Raw genomic sequence first — 19,826 nt, 5'->3', positions numbered from 1 at the left:
TCCTCCAACAGCTCAGACCCTCAGCTCAGGTCCGGACCAAGACCAGCTCAGGATCTGGAGATGGTCCCACTGCTCCTGACAGATTTAACCCAGAGACGCTAAAGAATGTTTTGGTTTTTTTTTTATTTCATTTTCAGCAGGTGTTCCTCACAGAAGAAGACCTCATGGGAAAGAAATGGAATTTTGTTCATTCATTCATAAAGTTATTTTTATTCTGCAGCTCAAAGTGAAACAAAACAAATCTTCAGGATTTAAGGAACAGCAGATGTGGGCAGGTTTGGTTTTCCTTTTTAACTGTTTGGACAATTTACACCATCAGAGTCGTACGAGCGTCCACAGGTCGTCATGACTCGGCTCGACACTCAAATCAGACTGGAGTTTTAATTTTTCAGCGTCAGAGCGTCTCCAAACTTTTATCAGGGGAAACGGGAAATAAACAGGCCGGTGTCAAAATAAACCTCCTGCTCTTTCAAAATCCGTTGTGTAAAATCTCCACAGCGACGTAAAGACCGAGCGTCGCATCAGGAGCTCGAGGAACGACTCGTGATGGACGCGGAAAGTTTAAATCTAAAACACTTTACCACATCAGACAGAAACTTTACAAGAGCAAAAGTGAAACGGAGACGAGCTTCATGAACGCAGCTCCACAGATACGACTCGTCACACTGCAAAACATCCAGGAAACATCCACACTGACACTTTAGAGATTTAACACAGAACAGAGACAATCAACAACGAAAACATGAACTATGGGAAAAGTTTAGAGTTTAAACGAGAGAATAAAATAATATAGAATATAACAATGAAGTGACCTCGCTCAGGCTCCTCAGATGAACACAGATGAACATGAGCTCTAAGCCTGGGCTGGTTCTGTGTGGTTCTGTGAGGTTCTGTGAGGTTCTGTGAGGTTCTGTATAGTTCTGTGAGGTTCTGTGTGTTCTGTGTGGTTCTGTGAGGTTCTGTGAGGTTCTGTGTGGTTCTGTGTGGTTCTGTGAGGTTCTGTGAGGTTCTGTATAGTTCTGTGAGGTTCTGTGTGGTTCTGTGAGGTTCTGTGTGGTTCTGTGTGGTTCTGTGAGGTTCTGTATAGTTCTGTGAGGTTCTGTGTGGTTCTGTGAGGTTCTGTGAGGTTCTGTGTGGTTCTATGAGGTTCTGTAAGGTTCTGTGTGGTTCTATGTGGTTCTGTGTGGTTCTGTGTGGTTTTGCGAGGTTCTGTGTGGTTCTGTGAGGTTCTGACCTGTGGATGTGGTTCTGTGAGGTTCTCTGTGGTTCTGTGTGGTTCTCTGAGGTTCTGTGTGGTTCTGTGTGGTTCTGTGTGGTTCTGTGAGGTTCTGTGAGGTTCTGACCTGTGGATGTGGTTCTGTGAGGTTCTCTGTGGTTCTGTGTGGTTCGTGAGGTTCTGTAGTTCTGTGAGGTTCTGTGTGGTTCTGTGAGGTTCTGTGTGGTTCTGTGAGGTTCTGTGAGGTTCTGACCTGTGGATGTGGTTCTGTCCGTGCAGGTGCAGTGGAGACTCGTTCACTTTAGGACCCAGGAAGCCCCGCCCCTCCTCCACCACGCTGCACTCTGGGTAACCGTCGTCCGCCATCACCGTCCCGTGACCCTGAGCGAGGAGCTTCAGCGAGTCCACCTAAAGAACCACACACACAGGTCAGAAGAACAGAAGAAACCACACGCAGGTCAGAGGAGAAACAGAAGAGAAACAGAAGAAAGCACAGGCAGGTCAAGAGCAAAGGAGAAGGAACAGAGGCAGGAGAACCATACACGGGTCAGAAGAACAGAAGAAACTACACGCAGGTCAGAGGAGAAACAGAAAGATGAGAGAGGAACAGAGGAGAGGAGAAGGTCAGAGGAGAAACAGAATAAACAACACGCAGGTCAGAGGAGGAGAAGAAGAGAAAAAGAAGAGAGGAGGAACAGAACAGGAGCAGAGGAGCACAGGAGGAACAGAAAAGAGGAAAGCAGAAGGTCAGAGGAGCAAAGGAGAAGGTCAGAGGAACAGACTCTCAGAGAAGAGCTTCAGACGTTGCAGATGATTTCTCTCACAGTTTCTCGGACCACGTCGCTGTTGAGGTCGACGCTCAGCCCCTGCCTCCTCTCCTCCTCCTCCTCCTCTTCCTCGTCGCTCTCTCCTCCTCTCCTCTCCTCCTCCTCCTCGTCTTCGCTGTGGGACGATTCGGACACCGAGTCGGCCATCTTGCCCAGGTTCAGCAGGGACTTGGCCACCAGCTGGTCGTAGTCCTCGTAGTCCTCCCGGGTCCTGGTCCCCTGAGCCGGGTTCACGCCCGGACTAAGACCCGGACTCAGACCCGGACTCGGACCTGGACTTAAACCGGGACTTAGCCCCGGGTTCAGAGCTGGGTTCAGTCCCGGGTGGAGGCCGGGGCTGGTGTGGTCGTCCTTCAGAAGCTGGACGGGTTTGGACGGTGGACTTGGTCTGTAGAGGCTCTCGACTGAAAACACACAAACAACAAAGAAATCAGAGTCAGAATAAAGCCACAGTCTGGGTTATTCCAGGCAGAGCGATGATGTCTCCATGGCGACAGGAGAATCCGTGTGTCATTCGTTCATTTGTTTTTCAAACCAAAAATAAGGAAACTAAAAAAAAAAAATTGATTTCACCAATTTTTTTCAATTTTTTTCATTATTTGTCTCCAAAACCAAAATGAAAAAAACAGATAAAGATTCTTTTTTTCAGTTTCTGATTTTGTGTTTAAATGAAAAATGGAAAAAACAGATAATGGACTAAACCAGGACTAAACCAGGACTAAACCAGGACTAAACCAGGACTAAACCAGGACTAAACCAGGACTAAACCAGGACTAAACAGGACTAAACCAGGACTAAACCAGGACTAAACAGGACTAAACCAGGACTAAACCAGGACTAACCAGGACTAAACCAGGACTAAACCTGGACTAAACCAGGACTAAACCAGGACTAAACCTGGACTAAACCTGGACTAAACCAGGACTAAACCTGGACTAAACCAGGACTAAACCAGGACTAAACCAGGACTAAACCTGGACTAAACCTGGACTAAACCAGGACTAAACCAGGACTAAACCTGGACTAAACCAGGACTAAACCAGGACTAAACCAGGACTGAACCTGGTCCGGGACCAGACCAGAACCAGACCAGGACTGAGACCAGGACTTGGACTGGGACTAGACCAGGACTGAGTCCAGGACTCTCACCTGTCAGTGCTCTCACCTGTCTGTACCTGTCAGTGTTCTCACCTGTCAGCACACCTGTCAGCGCTCTCACCTGTCTGTCACCTGTCAGCGCTGTCTGTCTCACCTGTCTGTGTTCTCACCTGTCAGTCACCTGTCTGCACCTGTCTCTCAACCTGTCAGCACCTGTCTGCTCTCACCTGTCTGCACCTGTCAGTGCTCTCACCTGTCTGCACCTGTCATCTCACCTGTCTCTGTCACCTGTCAGTCAGTCACCTGTCAGTCTCACCTGTCTGTCTCTCACCTGTCAGCACCTGTCTGTGTTCTCACCTGTCAGCGCTCTCACCTGCCTGCACCTGTCATCTCACCTGTCAGCGCTCTCACCTGTCTGCACCTGTCAGTGTTCTCACCTGTCTGCACCTGTCAGTGTCTCACCTGTCTGCACCTGTCTGTGTTCTCACCTGTCTGCACCTGTCTGTGTTCTCACCTGTCAGCACCTGTCATCTCACCTGTCTGCACCTGTCATCTCACCTGTCAGCGCTCTCCGTGCCTCCTCCTCTTCATCCTCCTCGTCGTATCGCTCCTCTTCGTCTTTCACTTCCTGTTCGTCTATTTCCTGTTCCTCTTCCGGGTCAGACGACTCGTCCCGCCTCCTCGTGACCTTTAACCTGTCGTGGTCGAAGCCGCCATCTTGTTCGTCGTCGTCGTCGTCGGGACAGGAAGTGATGTAACGGCTCCGTTTGGCGGCGGGCTCCAGCGGAACCTTCTCCAGAGCCTTTCTCTTTTTGGCCAAAGGACAACCGTAAACACTGCAACACAAGACCGGGTTTAGACCGGGTTTAGACCGGGATTAGACCGGGTTTAGACCGGGTTTAGACCGGGTTTAGACCGGGTTTAGACCGGGTTTAGACCGGGTCAAGTGCTGGTTCACAGCCAAGTTACTACATGTGTTTAAACACAATATTTAGATCTAAACCAGGACTAACCCAAGTCTAACTCAGGACTAAACCAGGACTAACTCAGGACTAAACCAGGACTGAACCAGGACTAAACCAGGACTAAACCAGGACTAAACCAGGACTAAACCAGGACTAACCAGGACTAAACCAGGACTAAACCAGGACTAAACCAGGACTAAACCAGGACTAAAAAACCAGGACTAACCAGGACTAAACCGGGACTAAACTAGAACTAAATCAGGACTAAACCAGGACTAAACCAGGACTAACCCAGGACTAAACCAGGACTAAACCAGGACTAAACCAGGACTAACTCAGGACTAAACCAGGACTAAACCAGGACTAAACCCAGGACTAAACTCAGAACTAAACCAGGACTAAACCAGGACTAAACCAAGTCTAAACCAAGTCTAAACCAGGACTAAACCAAGTCTAACTCAGGACTAAACCAGGACTAACTCAGGACTAAACCAGGACTGAACCAGGACTAAACCGGGACTAAACTAGAACTAAATCAGGACTAAACCAGGACTAAACCAGGACTAACCCAGGTCTAACCCAGGACTAAACCAGGACTAAACCAGGACTAACTCAGAACTAAACCAGGACTAAACCAGGACTAAACCAAGTCTAAACCAAGTCTAAACCAGGACTAAACCAAGTCTAAACCAGGACTAAACTAGAACTAAACCCGGTCTAATCCAGGTCTTTGTTCTCTGAGTCGTTCTGTTTCTTTCAGACTCATTCAGATTCAGTTCCCATGGTGCACTGCAGCGTCTGAGGCATCTGAGGACACAGAGTCCTGCAGCAAACACAGACCAGGACCAGGACCAGGACCAAGACCGGGACCAGACCGGGACCAGGACCAAGACCGGGACCGGGACCAGGACCGGGACCAGACTGTGACCAGGACCAGGACACAGAGTCCTGCAGCAAACACAGACCAGGACCAAGACCGGGACCAAGACCGGGACCAAGACCGGGACCAGGACCAGGACCAGAGACCTGCAGCAAACACAGACCCAGACCAGGACCAGGACCAAGACCGGGCCCAGGACCAGACCAAGACCGGGACCAAGACCGGGACCAAGACCAAGACCAGACCAGACCGAGACCAGGACCAGAGACCTGCAGCAAACACAGACCAGGACCAAGACCAGGCCCAGGACCAGGACCGGGACCAGGACCAGGACCAAGACCAAGACCGGGACCAAGACCAGGACCAAGACCAAGACCGGGACCGGGACCGGGACCAAGACCAGACCGGGACCAAGACCGGGACTAAGACCAGACCAGGACCAAGACCGGGATCGGGACCGGGACCAGACCAAGACCGGTCCCGGGACCAGGACCAAGAGCAGGACCAAGACCAGGACCCAGACCGGGACCCAGACCAAGACCGGGACCAGGACCCAGACTGGGACCAGGACCAGGACCCAGACTGGGACCAGACCAAGACCGGGACCAAGAACAGGACCCAGACCGGGACCCAGACCAAGACCGGGACCAGGACCAGGACCCAGACTGGGACCAGACCAAGACCGGGACCGGGACCGGGACCAAGACCGGGACCAAGACTGGGACCAGGACCAAGACCAGGACCAGGACCAGGACCCAGACTGGGACCAGAACAAGACTGGGACCGGGACCGGGACCAAGACCAGGACCAGGACCCAGACTGGGACCAGACCAAGACCGGGACCGGAACCAAGACCGGGACCAGGACCCAGACCGGGACCAGACCGGGACCAGACCAAGACCGGGACCAAGACCGGGACCGGGACCAGGACCAAGACCGGGACCAAGACCGGGACCAGGACCAGGACCAGACTGTGACCAGGACCAGGTTCAGAGACCTGCAGCAAACATAGACCCAGACCAGGACCGGGACCGGGACCAAGACCAGGACCGGGACCAGGACCGGGACCAGGACCGGGACCAAGACCGGGAACCGGACCGGGACCAGACCGGGACCAAGACCGGGACCAGACCGGGACCAAGACCGGGACCAGGACCAGGACCAAGACCAGACCAAGACCAGGACCAAGACCAGACTGGGACCAGGACCAGGACCCAGACCAGGACCAAGACCAGGACCCAGACCAGGACCCAGACCGGGACCAGGACCAGGACCCAGACTGGGACCAGACCAAGACCGGGACCAGGACCAAGACCGGGACCAAGACCGGGACCAGGACCCAGACTGGGACCAGGACCAAGACCGGGACCAGGACCAGACCAAGACCGGGACCAAGACCAAGACCAGACCAGACCGAGACCAGGACCAGAGACCTGCAGCAAACACAGACGCAGACCAGGACTGGGACTAGAGCGGGACCAACACCAGGACGAGGACCAGGACCATATCAGGACCATCTGAGGACACAGAGTCCTGCAGCAAACACAGACCAAGACCGGGACCAGACCAAGACCAGGACCATCTGAGGACACAGAGTCCTGCACCAAACACAGACCAAGACCGGGACCAGACCAAGACCAGGACCATCTGAGGACACAGAGTCCTGCACCAGACACAGACCAGACCAGACCAGACCAGACCAGACCAGGACCAGACCAGGACCAGAACTAGACCAGGACCAGAGACCAGAGCCCATCTGAGTACACACAGTCCTGCAGCAAACACAGACCAAGACCGGGACCAGACCAGGACCAGGCCAAGACCAGAGACCAGAAAACAAAACCAGACCAAAACCAGAACCAAACCAGGACTAAAGCAGGACTGACCGCAGACCAAACAAAGTCTGGCTCGGTCTTTGTGAATGAGTGGAAATGTCTCTGGACTAAAAATAAAACTTGGCTGCCGTTAATTAAAACAGCGCCGTCGCCGTGGAGACATCATCGTTACCACGGGAGACGGGCTGCAGCGCCGTTACCATGGTGACAGCCTCCATCCACCACCACGGCAACCTCCACAGCACCCAGACAAAGACCAGGACTAAACCAGGACTAGAACAGGACTAAACCAGGACTAGACCAGGACTAGACCAGGACTGAACCAGGACTAGACCAGGACTAGACCAGGACTAGACCAGGACTAGACCAGCACTGAACCAGGACTAAACCAGGACTAAACCAGGACTAGACCAGGACTAGACCAGGACTAGACCAGGACTAGACCAGGACTGAACCAGGACTAGAACCAGGACTAAACCAGGACTAAACCAGGACTAAACCAGGACTAGACCAGGACTGAACCAGGACTGAACCAGGACTGAACCAGGACTAGACCAGGACTAGACCAGGACTGAACCAGGACTAAACCAGGACTAGACCAGGACTAGACCAGGACTGAACCAGGACTGAACCAGGACTGAACCAGGACTAGACCAGGACTAGACCAGGACTGGACCAGGACTAAACCAGGATTAGACCAGAACTAAACCAGGACTAAACCAGGTTCTTCTTACCTTCTGTGTCTTGCGTATTTTCCGCTCACATGTCCACTGCCGTCACAGCCCGGAGTGGGACAACTGCACACAAAACAAACTGTTACACACACGGGGAGGGCACCTGACACACACAGGGAGGGCACTTGACACACTCGGGGAGGGCACCTGACACACACGGGGAGGGCACCTGACACACACGGGGAGGGCACCTGACACACACGGGGAGGGCACCTGACACACACGGGGAGGCACCTGACACACACGGGGAGGGCACCTGACACACACGGGGAGGGCACCTGACACACACGGGGAGGGCACCTGACACACACGGGGAGGGCACCTGACACACACGGGAGGGCACCTGACACACACGGGGAGGGCACCTGACACACACGGGGAGGACACCTGACACACACACGGGGAGGGCACCTGACACACACGGGGAGGGCACCTGACACACACGGGGAGGACACCTGACACACACGGGGAGGGCACCTGACACACACAGGGGAGGGCACCTGACACACACGGGGAGGGCACCTGACACACACGGGGAGGGCACTTGACACACTGGGGGACACCTGACACACATGGGGAGGGCACCTGACACACACTGGAGGGCACCTGACACACACGGGAGGGCACTTGACACACTCGGGAGGGCACCTGACACACATGGGGAGGGCACCTGACACACATGGGGAGGGCACCTGACACACACTTGGAGGGCACCTGACACACACTTGGAGGGCACCTGACACACACGGGGAGGGCACTTGACACACTCGGGGAGGGCACCTGACACACATGGGGAGGGCACCTGACACACATGGGGAGGGCACCTGACACACACTTGGAGGGCACCTGACACACACTTGGAGGGCACTTGACACACTCGGGGAGGGCACCTGACACACACTTGGAGGGCACCTGACACACACGGGGAGGGCACTTGACACACTCGGGGAGGGCACCTGACACACACTTGGAGGGCACCTGACACACACGGGGAGGGCACCTGACACACACTTGGAGGGCACCTGACACACACGGGGAGGGCACCTGACACACTCGGGGAGGGCACCTGACACACACTTGGAGGGCACCTGACACACACTTGGAGGGCACCTGACACACATGGGGAGGGCACCTGACACACTTTTCATCTTGACGTGTTGTAAAACTTGAGTATTTACCTGAAGAGCTCCTGAGTGAGAGCCTCCACTGCAGCTACACACACACACAACACACACACACACACACACACACACACACACACACACAACACACACACACAACACACACACACAACACACAGGAGAAACAGATGTGTGAAATGGTCAGTATAGCCGCCGTCACACATTTAAATTCATGTTTTTTGTAATATTCAGATTGAAATACAGTGTGTGTGTGTGTGTGTGTGTGTGTGTGTGTGTCTGTGTGTGTGTGTGTGCGTATGTAGTTGTGTGTGTGTGTGTTGTATGTTGTGTACTTGTGTCTGTGTGTTGTATTCTTGTGTGTGTATTTGTGGTGTGTGTAGTTGTCTACTTGTGTGTGTGTTGTGTACTTGTGTGTGTACTTGTGTGTGTGTACTGTATAGTTGTGTGTGTTGTGTGTATAGTCGTGTGTGTATTGTGTGTTGTATAGTTGTGTGTAATTGTGTGTATAATTGTGTATTGTGTGTAGTTGTATATAGTTGTGTAGTTGTATAGTTGTGCATAGTTGTGAGTCAGTTGTGTATAGTTGTGTGTTGTGTGTATAGTTGTATAGTTGTGTATAGTTGTGTGTAATTGTATGTTGTATAGTTGTGCATCAGTTGTGTAGTTGTATAGTTGTGTGTATAGTTGTGTGTACAGTTGTGTGTATAGTTGTGTGTTGTGCATCAGTTGTGTGTCAGTTGTGTATATAGTTGTGCTTTGTGCGTGTAGTTGTGTGTATTCTGTGTGTGTACAGTTGTGTATAGTTGTGCGTCAGTTGTGTGTAGTTGTGTAGTTGTATAGTTGTGCGTCAGTTGTGTGTATAGTTGTATAGTTGTGTATAGTTGTGTATAGTTGTGTGTAATTGTGTGTTGTGTGTGTTGTATCGTTGTGCATTAGTTGTGAGTTGTGTAGTTGTATAGTTGTGTGTATAGTTGTGTGTATAGTTGTGTGTATAGCTGTGTGTTGTGCATCAGTTGTGTATATTTGTACATCAGTTGTGTGTCATTTGTGTATATAGTTGTGCTTTGTGCGTGTAGTTGTGTGTATTCTGTGTGTGTACAGTTGTGTATAGTTGTGCGTCACTTGTGTGTAGTTGTGTAGTTGTATAGTTGTGCGTCAGTTGTGTGTATAGTTGTATAGTTGTATAGTTGTGTATAGTTGTATAGTTGTGCGTCAGTTGTGTGTAGTTGTGTAGTTGTATAGTTGTGCGTCAGTTGTGTGTATAGTTGTATAGTTGTGTGTATAGTTGTGTGTGTAGTTGTGCGTCAGTTGTGTGTATAGTTGTATAGTTGTGTATAGTTGTATAGTTGTGTGTATAGTTGTGTGTATAGTTGTGTGTGTAGTTGTGCGTCAGTTGTGCATTGTGTGTATAGTTGTGCGTCAGTTGTGCATCAGTTGTGCATCAGTTGTGCATCAGTTGTGCGTTGTGTGTGTAGTTGTGTGTATAGTTGTATAGTTGTGTATAGTTGTGTGAACAGTTGTGTGTATAGTTGTATAGTTGTGTGTATAGCTGTGTGTATAGTTGTGTGTTGTGCATCAGTTGTGTATATTTGTACATCAGTTGTGTGTCAGTTGTGTATATAGTTGTGCTTTGTGCGTGTAGTTGTGTGTATTCTGTGTGTGTACAGTTGTGTATAGTTGTGCGTCAGTTGTGTGTAGTTGTGTAGTTGTATAGTTGTGCGTCAGTTGTGTGTATAGTTGTATAGTTGTGTATAGTTGTTATAGTTGTGAGTATAGTTGTGTGTATAGTTGTGTGTATAGTTGTGAGTATAGTTGTGTGTATAGTTGTGTGTATAGTTGTGTGTATAGTTGTGTGTGTAGTTGTGCGTCAGTTGTGCATTGTGTGTATAGTTGTGCGTCAGTTGTGTGTATAGTTGTATAGTTGTGTATAGTTGTGTGAACAGTTGTGTGTACAGTTGTATAGTTGTGTGTATAGTTGTGCGTCAGTTGTGCGTCAGTTGTGCGTTGTGTGTGTAGTTGTGTACCTCGTACTCCTTTGGACCTGGTTCTGTGTCGTTTCTCAGACGAGTTCACCTCCATCTGTCAAACACACAACTCCACTTACACAACAACAAACACAACAACAACACAACAAATACTACAACAACAACAACAACAAACACACAACTCCACTAACACAACAACAAACACAACAACAACACAACAACAACAACAACAACAACAAACAACAACAAACAACAACAAACAACAACAACAACAACAACACAAACAACAACAACAACAACAACACAACAACAACAACAACAAACAACAACAACAACAACAACACACTCTTCCTCCTCCTCTTTTCTATCACTTTCTCCTCCTCCACTCTTCCTCTCTCTCCTCCTTTTTTTTCTGCCCTCCTCATCATCCTCTTTTCTCCTCTATCTCCTCCTCCTCTTCTCTCTCTCCTCCTCCTCTCCTCCTGTCCTCTTTTTTCATCTCTCCTCTCCTCCTCCTCTCTCTCTACCTCTCTCTTCCTCCTCTCTCTCTCTCTCTTCTTCTTCCTCTCACCTGTTTCCTGTCGTGTTTTTTGTCGTTGGTTCAGATTCTTTGGTCTGAGTTCGAGCTTCATCAGATTCTTCACTTTCACCAAAACATCTGAAAAAACAAAACAAAATAAAAACAGGTTTAGTCCCGGTTTATTCCCGATTCTTGTCCTGGTTTAGTCCTGGTTCAGTCGTGGTTTAGTCCCGGTTCCTGTCCTGGTTTAGTCCTGGTTCAGTCCTGGTTTAGACCTGGTTTAGTCCCGGTTCTTGTCCCAGTTCAGTCCAGGTTTATTCCCAGTTCTTGTCCTGGTTTAGTCCAGGTTTAGTCCAGGTTTAGTCCAGGTTCAGTCCCGGTTCTTGTCCTGGTTCAGTCCTGGTTTAGTCCCAGTTCAGTCCGGTTCTTGTCCTGGATTAGTCCAGGTTTAGTCCAGGTTTAGTCCAGGTTTAGTCCAGGTTTAGTCCAGGTTCAGTCCCGGTTCTTGTCCTGGTTCAGTCCTGGTTTAGTCCCAGTTCAGTCCCGGTTCTTGTCCTGGTTTAGTCCAGGTTTAGTCCAGGTTCAGTCCTGATTTAGTCCCGGTTTAGTCCCGGTTCTTGTCCCGGTCTGAACTCGCTCTCATTAGGTTTCTGCTCACGCGTCGCCGGGTTCATCTCAGGCCTCTACTGAGCGCGCTCCAACCCCTCGTCTGCTGCTCTCTACTGAGCGCGCTCAGACCTGCAGTCTCCATGGAAACCATACAGAGGGTTCTATAGAGACCATCCATCAAACAAGACCGCGACTGAACCGCGACGCAACTGGGTCTAAAACCGGGTCTAAAACCAGGACTGAAACACGATTGAACCAGGTTTGAACCAGGACTTGTCCCAGGACTGAACTGGGACTAAACCAGGACTAAACTAGGTCTTGTCCCAGGTCTGTCCCAGGTCTAAACCAGGACTTGTCCTAGGACATGTCCCAGGGCTGAACAGGGACTGAACCAGGACTAGACCAGGTCTGAATCAGGTCTAAACAAGAACTACTCAAAGACTAAATCCCAGGCTTCAGTCTATAGAAGAACTGAACCAGGACCGGACCGACCCGCCCTCACACGACCTTTATGACACTTAAAAACATTTGTTTTATGACCATGTAATATAATAAATGTCACATTTAGTCCTGTTTTACCTGGACTGGTCCTGGTTTAACTGTAGTACCAGTTCAGTCCTGGACTGATCCTGGTCCTGGTTCAGTCCGGGTCTAGACTGTGGTCTCTGATGTGAATACTGATGAGCTTCACATATAGACACACACTGCTCCCTCTGAGAACAGACCAGGACTAAACCAGGACTAAACCAGGACTGGACCAGGCCCAAACCAGGACTAAACCAGGTCTAAACCAGGTCTAAACCAGGACTGGACCAGGACTAAACCAGGACCAAACAGAGACTAAACCAGGACTAAACCAGGACCAAACCAGGACTAAACCAAGACTGAACCAGGACTAAATAGAGACTAAACCAGGACTAAATCAGGACCAAACAGTGACTAAACTAGGACTAAAACAGGACTGGACCAGGACCAAACCAGGACTAAACCAGGTCTAAACCAGGTCTAAACCAGGTCTAAACCAGGACTAACCCAGGACTAAACCAGGACTAAACCAGGACTAAACCAGGACTAAACCAGGACCAAACAGGGACTAAACTAGGACCAAACAGGGACTAAACCAGGACCAAACAGGGACTAAACTAGGACTAAACCAGAACTAAACCAGGACTAAACAGAGACTAACAACAGGACTAAACCTGGTCTAAACCAATTCACTAAATTAACTGATACTTTACAGTCACATCACTCTGGGGGGCGGTCCACATGTATGTCTATGGCAGAATGTTCAGCAGTTACCATGGAGACACAATGTAGACACACGAGTAGACTCTGTCCAGAAAAGTTTTAAAATCAAACTCAAGAAAAAATATATATATATATATATATATATATATATATATATATATATATATATATATATATATATATATATATATATATATATATATATATATATATATATATATATATATATATATATATATATATATATATATGTTATTTAGAGACCTGTTTTCATTTTTCCTGTGATCCGAGCGAGTGTCGTGGTTTTGTTCTGGAGTTTGGTTTTACACTAAGACGTGACTCGACTGTTTTATTTCAGATAAATCAGGTCCTTCGGGTCAGACTGTGTTCAATAAAAGTTGAGGTGAAAGTCTCAGAGTTTCAGACAGAGCAGTGCTCACAGTTAGCGCCACAGTCTGAGGGAAAAGCACAGTCTCACCTCTGGACTCTGGACTGGACCCAAAACAAAACCACCAGGATCCAGCTCAAGGACTTAAACTGGTCTAAAGGAGGACTGACCGGGACTGGACCAGGTCTGAAACAAGTTCAGTTGAAACCAGGACTAAAGAGGGACTGACCCAGGTCTAAAGGGCTAAAGCAGGACTAAAACCAGGACCAAAACCAGGACTACAACTAGGACTAAACCAGGACTAAAGCATTTGTTTTATGTCCATGAAATATAATGAATGTTACATTTAGTCCTGGTTTAGTCCACCTTTAGAAATGGTTTAGACCTGGTTCAGTCCTGGTCCTGGTTCAGTCCTGGTCCTGGTTCAGTCGTAGTCCCAGTTTATTCGTGGTTTAGTCCTGGTTCAGTCTGGGTCTAGACTGTGGTCTCAGAGGTGAATACAGACGAGCTTCACATACAGACACACACTGCTCCCTCTGAGACTCACCCTGATGTAACAGATAATACTCCCTACAACTTATGTAACAGATAATACTCCCTACAACTTATGTAACAGATAATACTCCCTACAACTTATGTAACAGATAATACTCCCTACAACTGTATGATCTCCAAACTCATATAACTGAGCTGAAATGATTTAAAGCTTAGCAAAGTTTATTTGGGGATATTTTTGATATAAATAAGTTTATTTATTTTATGTTTTAAACATAGAGATTGTAGAAGAGCTGGATATAAAGTTTATTTTTAGTTTTTCTGTTTTATTTCATGTTCAAATTTATTTTATTCATTTTATGTTTTATACATCATAAAATTGCTCTAAGGTTCAGATTTGAAAATCTGTGCCGTTTGTTCATTTGTTTTTTTCGAAATAAAACCAAAAAAAAAAACATTTCTTCATTATTTGTCTCTAAAACCAAAATTAAATAAAAGAAGAAAAAAAAATGGAAAAAAACAGATAATGGAGTGAACCAGGACTAAACCAGGACTCAACCAGGACTAAACCAGAACTAAACCAGGACTGAACCAGGATTATACCAGGACTGAACCAGTCTCAGTCCTGATCACCCAAGTCCTGGTTCAGTCCGTTATCCGTTTTTTTTTTTTCCATTTTTCATTTAAACACAAAATCGAAAACTGAAAAAACTAATCATTATCTGTTTTTTGTTTTTTTCATTTTGGTTTTGGAGACAAATAATGAAGAAAAGAGTTTTAATTAGTTTTTTCATTTTCTTATTTTTGGTTTTATTCAAAAACAAATGAACGAATGACACACAGATTTTTGTAGCCTGAATTTATTTTCAATTTGAAAGTTTTGCAAAGTGTTTTTTAAAGAGAATTTCTAAATAAATGCATCGTGTAAATAAAAAATAATCGTGAGAATGATTTTTGGAAAAATCAAGTCGCTCTAAACATTTATATTTTATTCTTAGTCTAAGTTTAAATCTAAACGACGACACACAAGTCAACAGGTTTTACTCTAAAGGTCCAAAAAAAAAAAAAAAAAAAAAAAAAACACTTTCTAGACGTTTGGGGACGTTCTGTTCCACCTGTCGACATCATCAGGAGTTTTGGACAAACGTTAAAACTCATTCAAAGTTTCGAGTCTCGTTTAAACTCCTGTCAGAATAAAGTTGTTTATCGCTACGGCAACAAAGTCCCGGTTCTCACGGACTCGTTTCTCCATCAGGACTAAACCGGGATTAACCCAGACCCAGATCAGTCCTGGTCTGGATCTGTCCAAGTTTGGTCCAGTTTCAGTACAAGTTTAAACCTGTTTAGTCCTGGTTTAGTTCTGGTTCAGTCCTGGTTTAGACCTGGTTCTGTCCTGGGTCGGTCCCGGTTCAGTCCCAGTTTAGACCTGGTTTAGTCCCGGTTCAGTCCTGGTTTAGTCCCAATTTAGACCCGGTTCAGTCCTGGTTTAGTCCCGGTTCAGTCCTGGTTCAGTCCTGGTTCAGTCCCAATTTAGACCCGGTTTAGTCCTGGTTCTGTCCCGGTTCAGTCCTGGTTCAGTCCCAATTTAGACCCGGTTTAGTCCTGGTTTAGTTCTGGTTTAGTCCCGGTTCAGTCCTGGTTTAGTCCCGGTTCAGTCCTGGTTCAGTCCTGGTTTCCCAATTTAGACCCGGTTTAGTTCTGGTTTAGTCCTGGTTTAGTTCTGGTTTAGTCCTGGTTTAGTCCTGGTTTAGTCCTGGTTCAGTCTGTGACCTTAAAGAACCTCGGAGTTTAAATTATTCAGTTTGTCCCAGACTCTGGACTGACTCACAAGTGTTTCTGAGTAAAGCTCCATCTGTGAGCGCGTCTGGAAAACAAACACCAAACTCACCCAGGACCAGTCCAAGACCCGGTCTACACCAGGACTGAACCAGGACTAAACCAGGACTGAACCAGGACCACAGAAGGGAAAAGTGTGTCAACTGAACCCAACAGAACCGGACTCAAAACCGGAGTTCGCCGAGAAAATCACAGAGCAGCAAATCAGGACTGAACCAGGACTAAACCAGGACTAGATAAGGGTAAAACCAGGACTAACCAAGGACTAAACCGGGACTAAACCGGGACTAAAGCAGGTCTACAGTGACAGGTGACAGAGAAACAGAAACATACTGAAATGGCGTTGCTTCTTCTTGTTCTTTGGTGGCTCGGTGTGGCTCGGTTCTGGTCCGGACTCAGGTCTCGGCGCAGGTCTCGGTCCAGTCCCCGGTCCCGGTTCTTGCTCAGTCCCGGTCGTGTCCTGGTCCTGGTTGAGTGCCGTTTGAGTCCTGGTGGAGTCCGGCTCTTAGCGCACTGTCCCCGCCGCCATGCCCCGCACCGGAGCCGCGTTCGGAGGATGTTTCGGCTTCGGCTTCGGCGAAACGGACCCAGACAGACTCACGGACACGCGCACGAACGCACGCACGGACGGAGTGGCACGCGCGCGGACGCACTGACGCAGAGGCGCGCGCGCGGACCGGACCGAACTGCGCCAAAGCCCACGCGCCTGAGCCGGTCCCGAGCGCGGACGGAGCGGAGGACGCGGCGGACGCGGTCGGTTCTGCGCGTTTGTTTCGCCGTTCGTTGTTTCGGACGCTGATGCTGACGGGGGCGCGCACGCACATAGGCGGGGGGCGCGCACGCTGCATTCCCTCGCATCTCCAGAATGCGCCAGTCTCTCCGCGAGCCTTTGTTCGCGTCGATCACAACACACTTCAACACTTCAACACGCGCAAACACGCGCAAACACGCGCGCAAAGAACACTTTCTTTAAGAAAAGTCACGCACCGAAAAAAACAAACATTATTATACAGAGTTTAGAGTCAAGCATTTTGGCAACTCTTGATGAAATGACCTCACATTTTCACAGAATGTACAGAAACAGATCAATGTTTTATTTTATTATTATTTTATATATATATATATATATATATATATATATATATATATATATATATATATATATATATATATATATATATATATTTTATACATTTTTTAAATTTATAATTTATTTTTATTTTATGTTTGTATTTTTTTATTATTATTTATTTGGATTTTATTTTTTATTATATATTTATATTTTATATATATATTATATATTATATATATATATATATATATATATATATATAATTTTACATTTTTATTTATATTATTATATATATATATATTTTTTTTTTATTTGATTTGTATTTATAATTTATTTTTTGTTTTTATTTTATTTTAATTGTATTTATTTATTTTTGCAATTCAAGTTTTTTTATTTTTTTTATTTAGTGATTTTTAACATACATAATAATATTTCAGAGAGCAGCTCATGACTTTGGGCTGAAGGGATAAAACATTTTAAAAAGTGACCTGTAAATGTTCATGACATAAAAATAGTAAAGTTCACCCACTCCAGAGCAAAAAGAAATAAACAATCAAATCAAACAGTTAAAGTGCAGGTTTTAAGTCTCTGTGACGCTAATTTCCTCTCAGTTTAACTTGTTACAAACACAAATCATGTCAACACCACATCAAGACATGTCAGTGTGTTGATCTCAACTGTGTTTGAGTAAACTGAGCCCAACATTTTACAAAAATGTCTTTGTTTCATTCAGTCAAGTCAATAATTTCTCAGATGAGACTATTTCTATCAAACTGTCCGTCTGTAAAAGTCTGGAGGAGAAGGATCCATCCACACACAGAACGAGCCGCGCTGCAGTTTTTACCCCTTTCCCTTTTATCTTTATCTCTGTCTGGTTTGTGGTTTTACCGACTTGTCAAAGTCTGATCCTGTCACATCTCAGAAGCTCAGCAGCTCTGGGTCTGGTCCTGGTCTGGTCCTGGTCTGGACTTGGATGAGACTCTGGGAAAATCAGGAGCCACAGGAGGCGCCAGTCACAAAAACTGTCATTGTGTCCTTAGGCAAGACACTTCACCCACATTGCCTAGTGTGAAAGTGGTCTGTGTGTGTGTGTGTGTGTGTTGGTGGTGGTCAGAAGGATCGATGGCGCAGACTGGCAGCCGCACTTTTGTCAGTCTGCCCCAGGGCAGCTGTGGCTACAGTAGTTGTTTACCACCACTGGGTCTGGAGTGAATGAATAATGAACTGTAAAGTGTCTTTGAGTGTCCAAAAAAGTGCTAGATAAAACTGATGCATTATTATTTTATTATTTTAAAATCACAGACTCACATTTTGATCATCCTGGAAATACTGATTCATGCTCACGTAAACAGAATCAAGACGACCTGGTATCGTCTTGTACAGTTTTGAATGTTTTATTTGTGTTCTGTTTTCAGGTTGAGTTGTTTTCTGTGAACTTGTTTCTTTGGGAGAATCATTTTGTGTTTTGAATCTGCTGCTCACACTCACCAAAGACTCTGCAGCTTCAATACAACATCTGGAAAAACTTCACCAACTGGGAAACAAATTTGGACTTGGAACCAAAACTGTGCAGAGGAAGAATCTTGTGCAGGACTGAAGGATCTGGACCAAGATCAACATCAGAACAGAAGAGAACGGCTCAACCTGAAAACAGAACAGAAATAAAACCTCCATCCATGTTCTTCTTCTTCTCTGCGGTCGGGTCTCGGGGGCATCAGTCTAAGCACAGACTCCCAGACTTCCTTCACCCCAGACACTTCCTCCAGCTCCTCCAGTGGGACCTGAGGTGTTCCCAGTCCAGAGACATTGTCCCTCCAGTGTGTCCTGGGTCTTCCCCGGGGCCTCCTCCCGGTGGGACATGAACACCTCCCGAGGGACACGTCCAGGAGACATCAGAACAGACGTCCTCCCCTCAGACGCTCCTCTCCACGTGGAGGAGCAGCAGCTCTACTCCGAGCTCCTCCTGTGTGACTGAGCTCCTCACCCTAAAAAAAATAAAACATTAAACATAAAATATTGATCTGTTTCTAAATATTCTGTGAAAATTTTAGATTATTTCAACAAGAAGACTTTAAACCAGGGGTGCTCAATACGTCGATCTTGATCTACCAGTCGATCTCCAAGGTCGTGTGCGTAGATCGTCGTGTCTCGTCTCGGACTCGCGTTTGGACTCGGTCTTGTCTCTCACTCGAGGTCTGATCATATCATGTTGGTAATAAACTTGTAGCGGGTGCAGGAGCGTGTGGGGCGTCTCAGTGCAGCCTGTGCGCTCATTTGAAACCCGCGGAGACTCTACGGCGCATCACAAACACACACGCTCCCTATGCACGGCTCGTCTGCGACAGCGTGTGCCCTCGTGTACCAGCGTGCATCACAGGGCAGGTTCAACTTCCTAAACATCCTACCTGTCCATCTGCCTCACGTCAGCACGCCGCCCCTCGCCTTTTCACGCTCTCACCTTCCTGCGTACAGCCAACACAAGCCCCTCCCACAGTGCGGCTGATTAGAAGAACAAGACCAAACGTGAAGCAAAAACCAGTCTAAATTTGTGTTCCAGTGTTGGCACAAAGCAGGTCTACAGCATAGAGCGGATCTACAGAACAGACCTACTGCCACATTTGGCTGAAGTTTGTCTAACAAAAGTGACAAATGCATCTGTGTTTGTCACGATGTGCGTTTGGTTTGGTAAACGTGCAGAGGCTGGAAAATATCACTGCAAAACCAGAAAAGAATGAAACTCCAGTTTGGAACTTTAAAAAACAGGTTTAACTAGAAAAGCAGTCAGAGAGCGCAGACCTCCACCAAGCACTACCCCCATTTTTTATATAAATTGCGATAAAATCAGTCTTCTGGATCAGATCCGGATCAGCCTTTGGAATATGAAAGAGGATCCCATTGTCCATCCCTGAGTCAAATTTCATGGGGTTTGGTCAATAATTAACCCAGATATTGAGAAACAAAATTTTTGGCCCCATT

General features: G+C 47.3%; 2 protein-coding genes across 2 annotated transcripts in view; both read right to left on the bottom strand.

Moving 5' to 3' along the window:
• The window catches only part of LOC110173247 (myelin transcription factor 1-like protein), a 23,000-nt gene extending 20,938 nt beyond the window's left edge, over positions 1–2,062 (bottom strand). Inside the window, 2 exon segments of the mRNA XM_055149133.1 lie at positions 1,470–1,624; positions 2,041–2,062. Coding sequence (XP_055005108.1) covers positions 1,470–1,582 — 113 coding nt within the window. The 5' untranslated portion in view covers positions 1,583–1,624; positions 2,041–2,062.
• LOC129407734 (myelin transcription factor 1-like protein) lies at positions 1,612–16,228 on the bottom strand. Its single transcript, XM_055149739.1, has 8 exons — positions 16,112–16,228; positions 11,254–11,340; positions 10,722–10,776; positions 8,734–8,767; positions 7,556–7,618; positions 3,700–3,977; positions 2,168–2,447; positions 1,612–1,624 (listed from the first exon to the last, which is right to left on the bottom strand). The coding sequence occupies exons 3-8, from the start codon at positions 10,774–10,776 to the stop codon at positions 1,612–1,614; spliced, it is 723 nt and encodes a 240-aa protein (XP_055005714.1). The 5' UTR covers positions 11,254–11,340; positions 16,112–16,228.
• Between the last annotated feature and the right edge of the window lie 3,598 nt (positions 16,229–19,826).

This window comes from Boleophthalmus pectinirostris, unplaced genomic scaffold, assembly GCF_026225935.1.
Source record: "Boleophthalmus pectinirostris isolate CB_2022bp ecotype Guang Dong unplaced genomic scaffold, ASM2622593v1 HiC_scaffold_13, whole genome shotgun sequence".
NCBI classification, from domain to species: Eukaryota; Metazoa; Chordata; class Actinopteri; order Gobiiformes; family Gobiidae; genus Boleophthalmus; species Boleophthalmus pectinirostris.
Note: the sequence above shows the minus strand (reverse complement) of the source record. Positions and strands in the feature narration are given on the sequence as shown.